At 39.6% G+C, this 8,446-nt stretch overlaps 1 protein-coding gene across 1 annotated transcript; it reads left to right on the top strand.

Annotated features, from left to right (window-relative positions):
* Positions 1 to 568: 568 nt before the first annotated feature.
* On the top strand, positions 569 to 3,136 carry LOC136216688 (scarecrow-like protein 6). Its single transcript, XM_066003241.1, has one exon. It carries the CDS (start codon positions 958 to 960, stop codon positions 2,995 to 2,997), a length of 2,040 nt encoding a protein of 679 aa, XP_065859313.1. The 5' UTR covers positions 569 to 957; the 3' UTR covers positions 2,998 to 3,136.
* Positions 3,137 to 8,446: the final 5,310 nt, after the last annotated feature.

Below are 8,446 nucleotides of genomic sequence, written 5' to 3'. Positions count from 1 at the left end.
GAAAATGTAAAAAACGCAGTTTTTATGTAAAATTTAGTTTTGTAGGTTTCGAAACTACGTAGTTTTGTTTTAAAAAAATTTCAAATCAATATAATTAATAAGTTATTCGCAAACGAAAATTATCAACTGAATTAACGAGCTGCGCATAAGTAAAGCTCGTGAATAAGCCTATGAAGAGAATATCAAACTCGAGCTCGTCAATTTTTTGACAAACTGAGTCTGAGCAGGTCAAAGCTCAGCTTAGTTCGATTCGATTAAAGGAAGAAACAGATAAAAAAAAGAAAGAATTCCCCTTAAGGACCTTTTTGCTAATTTAAGGAGATTGAGAGAATAATTTGATTTCGAAGATATAGTTTAGGGAGCAAATGAGATTTTTGACTTCAAAAAATTTCACTAACCGCGGAATGTAATTTTTACGCGAACCCGCCACCAAGTGTTGAGGGTGAAATTTTGAGTCCAGAGAAACCCTACCACAAAGATAACTCCACCTATGGAGTAAAGCCACAAAAATAAAAGTAATATAAATTAAAAAAAAATAAAAAATCTAGAGAGAGAAAAAACAAAGAAGAGAGAGAAAGAGAGAGACATTGAAGAGCACTTTACCACTTTTATATGTTGCACGCATCCATAGCAGCAGAAAACACAAGGAAGACAAACTAGTACAAAAAAACCACAGAGAGGGAAAAACAAAAATGGTTATTTTCCCTCTCTATACAATTTCTAGTGAGAGAAAACAACAAGAACAAGCTGAAAATATGGTGTTTTTTCCTTACTTCCCCATGCATTTTATCTAATTTCTTGTTTCACCATTAAAGTTCCTGTCTTTCCTGTAGAATTAGGGGGGTTTTTCGAATTGGGGGTTTTCAATTTGGGGGTTTCTCATATTCTTGTTGTTAGGGTTCTTCCGATTTGGGGGTTTTCTCTTGTTTCTGTTGTGGTTTGGGTTAGATTGAGGCCATGCTCTTACCCTTTGAGGAATTTCAAGGGAAGGGGGTGTTTGATTTTGATTTTGATTTTTCTTCTTCGTCTTCGTCGTCTTCTTCATCTGCTTCGCCGGATTTATTGCCGGAAATTCCTCTGCACAAGTGGCGAAACATCGACAACACCAAAGAGAATCGCTGCTATGTGGGCATTGAGCCCACATCTGTGCTCGACGCTAGAAGAAGTTCAAGCCCTCCAACATCTTCCTCAACACTGTCTTCTTCACAAGGCGGAACTAACGGCGGTGGAGGTGGCCGCGCCGATACCACCGCCGGTGTATCAGTAGATTTAAAATGTGGGCAGCAGCAGCAGCAGCAGCTGAGAATGGAAGATTGGGAGGGTGTTTTACCTGGTTCTCCTACTAGTCAAGAACAGTCTATTTTAAGACAGATTATGGGTGACACTGACGTTGATGAAGACCCATCTCTAGGGTTCAACAAGTTCTTGCAAAATGCTTCTCAAGATATGGAGTTTAATCCTGGTTTTGGCGTTGTGGATCATGGTTTTGCCTTTGAAAACATCAATGTCGACGCCGGAAATTCCTCCGATTTTGCGAGAATTGGCTCTGTTTTTAACCAAACCCCCAATTTTTCATCGCCGGAGATGGAGGAGAAGCCGCAGATTTTTAATCCCCAGATGATAATCAACCAGAATCAAGCTCAAGCTCAGTTTAGTCAGAATCCATCTATGTTTCTGCCATTATCATATGCCCAATTGCAAGACCATCAGCATCTCCTATCACCACCGCCGACGAAGAGGCTAAATTCCGGCTCCATAAAGGCCCACACTTTTCCAGAATCACGGCCGCTTCCGCTGCCGTTGCCGCTGCCGCCTCCGGCGGAGTTTTTTCTCCTGCAAAATCAGCTCCAAATGCAGCGGCAGCAGCAGAAAATCATGACACAAACAGATGAACCAGCACAGCAGCTTCAGCAATCGGTAATTCACCCAATTTGCCAAGCAGCAGAGCTGATCGGAACCGGTAATCCGGCACTCGCGCAAGCGATATTGGCGCGGCTCAATCACCAGCTCTCTCTTTCCATCGGTAAGCCTCATATCAGAGCTGCTTATTACTTCAAGGAAGCTTTACAATTCCTCCTCCACAACCCTAATTCATCATCATCCTCCTCCTCCTCCGTTTCCCCCTGTAATCTCATTTTCAAAATCGCCGCTTTTAAATCCTTCTCCGAGATCTCACCGATTCTCCAATTCTCCAATTTCACTTCAAATCAAGCCCTCCTTGAAGCCTGTGACGGCTTCGACAGGATTCACATAATTGATTTCGATATCGGCTATGGCGGACAATGGGCTTCTCTGATGCAAGAATTGGGCATAAAAAACTCCGGTTCCGGCTCACCTTCTCTGAAAATCACTGCCATTGCTTCCCCCAATTCCGATGAGCTCGAACTCGGTTTTACCCAACAAAGTCTGAAACTTTTCGCTAATGAAATCAACATAGACTTCGAAATTGAAATCATAGGGCTTGAATCATTGAATTCTGCAGCTTTTTCATCAGAAAAAGAAGTAATTGCTGTGAATCTCCCAATTTCCCCCTTTTCAACTTACCCTTCATCACTCCCAATTGTTCTTCGTTTCATCAAGCAACTTTCCCCCAAAATTGTGGTCTCCCTCGACAGAAGCTGCGACCGGACCGATCTTCCGTTCGCGCACCATGTGAATCACTGCATTCAATCTTACTCAACTTTAATTGAATCAATTGAAGCTGTGAATATGAACTTTGATGCATTGCAGAAGATAGAGAGGTTCATGATCCAACCCGGAATTGAGAAAATTGTACTAGGTAGACACCAGAATCCTGAGAGAACAAGTCCATGGAGGAGCTTGTTTTTACAGTGTGGTTTTACCCAATTTCAGTTCAGTAACTTTGCTGAAGCACAGGCCGAGTGTCTGGTTCAACGGACTCCGGTTCGGGGTTTCCATGTTGAAAAGAAGCAAGCTTCATTGGTTCTGTGCTGGCAAAGGAAGGAAATTGTATCGGTTTCAGCTTGGAGATGTTGAAGGAACAAGTTAAGTTATTTGTTTGGTTAATTTAATTTCTAATCTTTATGGAATTTTTGTTATTATGTTATGCTAATCTTCTTCTTCTTCTATTATCATATTATATATCCAATGAAGAAACTGAACAATTTTAGTTGCTGATCATTGTGTATATTTCTTGTTTCTTATATCTTCTATTATGCATGTTAAATTGCGTTTTGTTGGGTAACACGATCTACAGAGACAACTTGATTGATTCGATCCTTTTGTCGTTTAATACGTTTGATATAATTATCATTTTTATAGACAACTTGATTGATTTTACCTGTTTGCTATGTCGTTTATCTCCAATTGATTCGATGGGTTCGATACGTGTAATATGATATGAACCTGATATGGTAGATATAAACCTAATGTGTAATATGATTATCATTTTTGTATCGATATCATTTATGAAATTATAACATTTGTTGTTTTCTTAAATGTGAACCTGATACGAGTTTATTGAGCTAGTGTTTTATTAAATTAATAATAGATCGTTTTTTGGTTAACATGTAAACTTTTACATCGGATTAGGGTTGATTATTGATTTATTAACCCAAAAGCAATATAAATATTTAAAATTATTATTATATTATTTTGACATTAAATTCATGCACAGTGAAATTTTGACATTTTATTTTTAATAAAACAGTAAAATTAGGAGTGTATGGAATATGAATTTTCATATTTTTAACATTTATTTTTAATAAATAAAGATAGTAAAATTAGGGGTTGATGGAATAGGTGTTTGTGTCAGGGTTTTAGGACAGTGCTAATATGAAAATAGTATGAATATTTGAAAATTTTCCTTATATTTTCATATTTTATTCTTAATAAATAAATATAGTAAAATTACTATTACTAGCAAATAAGACACCAAATTTATGTAGTGGACGGTTGTTTGTCCAATTTTCATCTCCTGTTTACTAGCAAGCCCGAACATTAAACAACACACATAAATCAAACACATTTTTAAATGCTAATTGGATTGGTTTGTTTATGACATGATTTTTTCTTTTACTAGATTTGGATTTACTTATTTAACACTAATTTGTGTTTGTTCGAGGGAATGGGAAATATAGGAGGTGAGATAAAAATAAAAAACGAGATAATTTATTCCATATTTATTTGAGAGATAGAAGAGTGAGACAAGGGAGGGATAAATTTCTTATCCTACTAAAGTTATACATATAGGCGGTGGTATATAACACGAAGATAACTTTTTTTTTTTTTAATAACTGCTAAATTTATTGAATAGAATCAGCTAAAAGAATAGAATACAAAAACGAAGGAGCACAGGACCACTCCCCACGATCAGACATAGAATTGGCCGCTCTGGCTAAACAATGAGCCGCACAATTCGCTGAACGTTTAACGAAAGAGACAAAGGAATTACCCAGCTCTTTTAATAAAAGAATACATTCAAGAATAATGTCTGAAAAATAAGAAAAAGAAACACACGGCTTGTTAATCGCCAGAACCACAGGTAAACAGTCCGAGCGAACATCCGCATTCCTGTATCCATTTGCCTTAAGCCATGACAACGCTTCTTTTATAGCAATAGCTTCAGCCGTTCCGGCTTCAAAATAACCATGATAAGCAGCAAAACAAGCATACGAACACTCACCGTTATGATTTCGAATTAAAAATCCATAAGAGCAATACCCTTCTCCATGAAAAATTCCAGCATCCACGTTACACACCAATGAGCCTGATTGGGGGCACGACCAGCGGTCAAAAACAGCAGCAACCGTCGATCCAATAACAGCTGCCGCCGGTGGTCCTGGAACAGCAACAATCGCTGAGTCTGAACCAGCAAGCAGTGACCTAGCCGCCTCCCACTCTGCACAATCACAAAGAGCAAACCTAACAACATCCTGAACCGAATCACATTTCTGATTTCAAACCATGTTATTTCTATTTTTCCACAGCCACCAGAGAAGAAAGAAGATTCGACCATCAATTTTGTAACTCATGGTTTCAAACAAATGATTAAGCCAAACTCTGATATCAGGAACATAGAACATAACATTGTTGTTAAAGAAATGCATCCAAGCTTGTTGAGCAAAAGAGCAACCAAGAAAAATGTGATTTTCATCCTCATAAAAGATTGAACAAATCGGGCAAATGGGAGAAAGATTGCTATGACGAATCAAAAGATTATGCAAAACCGGAATACTACCCGTGAATAATCTCCAAATAAAAATCTTAATTTTAGGAGGAGTACACACCTTCCAAATGAGCTTCCAATGAGTAGAGTCCAAATTGACAGTAGATAGATGCATATTGCTAGATAATCTATATCCAGACTTCACCGAATATTGACCCGATTTTTCAGCCCCCCAATACCATCCATCATTTTCGTAGATACGAACCCGGGGAATAGCCATAATAAGTTTTTGGTCCCTTTCACTAAACGAGGAGCTGATCACCTCACGCTTCCATTGCCCATTAGATGTCAACAGATCAGCCACGGTGCCAGTAGGAAAGTTGATATCAATAGAAGATTCAATCATTGGGTTACAAGGGTCAGAAAGCCAAGCCTCACCCCATATTTGGGTTGAAAGGCCATTTCCAACCTTACGCCTTAGGCCTTGCAAAATCAGTGGTCGACTAGCCAGAATGCTACGCCAAATGAAGGACGGATTATGACCTATATCAGCAGTAAAAAAATCCGAATTAGGAAAGTACCTTGACCGCAGAACCCGAGAAACCAATGATTGAGGCCAAATAATGATTCTCCAAGCTTGTTTTCCTAACATAGCAATATTGAAGTCCTTAAGACGCTGGAATCCCAACCCTCCAAATCTTTTAGGGATACATAAGCGTTCATAACTCATCCAATGAATCCCTGAACCTGTGCTGCTATTATTCCTCCACCAGAACCGATTAATCAACCGATGAATCTCATCACAAAATTGAATTGGTAGAAGAAACACAATCATGATGTAGGTAGGAATTGATTGTAAAACTGACTTGATAAGTATCTCTTTACCCGCCTTAGATAGGAATTTTTCCTTCCAATTATTAATTCTAGCCCGCACCCGATCTTTAATGAACCCAAAAGTTTGCATCTTGCTCCGCCCTACAGCAGCAGGCGCCCCCAAATAAAATCCAAGGTCGCTCACCTCTCTAACACCAAGGCATGAGCTACATAGATCCCTGTCCACAATACTAGTATTTGCACTGAATAATAAAGCGGATTTCTCAAAATTAATGCACTGACCAGAAGCTCTCTCATATGTTTGTAAATATGAATAGATCACTTGAACCTCTAGGGAATTCGCCCGAAAAAACAGATAGCTATCATCGGCAAAGAATAAGTGAGTAATCTGAGGAGCCAAACGTGCAATCTGACAACCATGTATCTGACCCACTATCTCCTTGACATGAAGTAATGCCGAAAGACCCTCCGCACATATAAGAAACAGAAACGGGCTAAGCGGATCATCTTGCCGAAGGCCCCGTGTAGGAATAATAGGCCCCAACTCTCTTCCATCTTGACAAATCTAATAACAAACCGATTCAACACACATTCTCATCCAGCCAATCCATTGCCTACAAAAACCCAATTTGCCAAGCATATCCCAAAGAAAACTCCATTCAACCCGGTCGTAAGCCTTACTCATATCTAGTTTGAGCACCGCTAATCCCCTTTCCCTTGCCTCTTATTCTTTAGAAAATGAATTACTTCATAAGCAACAATGATATTGTCAGAGATCAATCTCCCCTGAAGAAAAGCACTTTGAGTCAATGAGATAACAGAAGGTAAAATCAATTTGAACCGATTTGCCAACATTTTTGAGATTATTTTGAAGAGGACATTGCACAATGCAATGGGTGGAAGGTCTGTTACCCACTCAACAGATGCTTTTTTCGGTATAAGAACATTAATGGTGTCGTTCAGTTTTGGAGGCAGCTGCGAACAATTAAGAGCATTAAGACACATACCCGTAACATCAGATCCGACAATGCTCCAGAAACGTTGGAAAAAAGCCGGGTTAAGTCCATCCGGACCCGGACTTTTATCAGGGTGCATAGCAAAACAAGCTGTCTTTACTTCATCAGCAACAAAGGGACCTATTAATTCAGCATTTTGCGCTTCAGAAACCCGCTCCTGAATAGCTTCAAGAATTTCCGAGTCATCACAACCAGCGCTAGAGAATATTTGCTGAAAATAATTCTGTAAAATGTTTTCTAACCCATTTCCCCATCCACACATATTTCCATCTTCATTCATGAGTCCAGAGAAGGAGTTATTTTGTTTTCGGGATGTAGCATAAGCATGAAAGTACCTTGAATTCAAATCACCTTCCTGCAGCCAAAAGAGTTTTGCCCTTTGTTTCCAAAAATCCTCCTGTTGCTGAAGAGTTTTAACATACTCAGATTTAAAATTTCTATACATTTCAGTCCCATATCGATCAGAACGCCCCTGAAAATCTTTTAATAATTGTCTTAATTCGTCAATCCGAGATCGAAAATTTCCATTCAGCGATTTACTCCATTTCTGAAGGGCCTCAGAGCACAAAGCAATTTTTTCTGATAGTGAACCGACACCCACAGATTCCCAAGCATTACTAATGACCAATGCACAACTACTCTCACGACACCAATGATTTTTGAACCGAAATCTGTATATCCGAGCGGATTGCATCCAAGCTTTAAACTGCAATACCAAGGCCGAGTGGTCAGAACATGCCGCCGTAGCATTGAGAAGGACTGAGTTCCCAAAATTTTGTTTCCACCTTGCATTAATCAAAGCATTATCTAATTTTTCCTCAATCCATCTGTTAGAACCCCTACCAACCTCCCATGTAAATTGATGCCCCTTCATTGGTAAATTCACAAGTTCACAGTCCTCAAGAGCCGACCTGAATCCCTCTAATAACCAATTCGGACGTGGAGCTCCACCCCTTTTTTCAGTCACACTGCTGATATCATTAAAATCACCCACACAGCACCAGGCCTCCCTATCATCCTTAAACAACGATCTAAGGAGGTCCCAAGAGTCCCTCCTCCTCCGCCTCTCCGGGTATCCGTAGAAACCAGTCAATCTCCAAGAAGGAAGAGAGGGGATGTGGACCACAGTATCAATAAAATTGACAGAAGAAGATATTACCTCAATATCGACACTACTACGCCAAAGAAGAGCAAGACCACCACTATGACCAATTCCATCAACAACAAACTGATTGTCAAAACCCAACTTCCTGCAGATAGCCAAAACCTTCACCTCTTTAATCATTGTCTCCATTAAGAATATTATAAGAGGTTTGTGGGCACGTATCAAGTCCCGAAGGACATTAACTGTACGAGAGTTGCCCAACCCTCGACAGTTCCAGCTAAGTAGACTCATGGTGTTTGGCGGACCTGAACGCCAAGCCTCGCCACTTCGCCGTCTTTCGATTGAACGGAACTGCTCTGAACA

This window comes from Euphorbia lathyris, chromosome 2, assembly GCF_963576675.1.
Source record: "Euphorbia lathyris chromosome 2, ddEupLath1.1, whole genome shotgun sequence".
Taxonomy (NCBI): Eukaryota; Viridiplantae; Streptophyta; class Magnoliopsida; order Malpighiales; family Euphorbiaceae; genus Euphorbia; species Euphorbia lathyris.
This window is presented reverse-complemented; position numbering and strand designations above follow the sequence as displayed.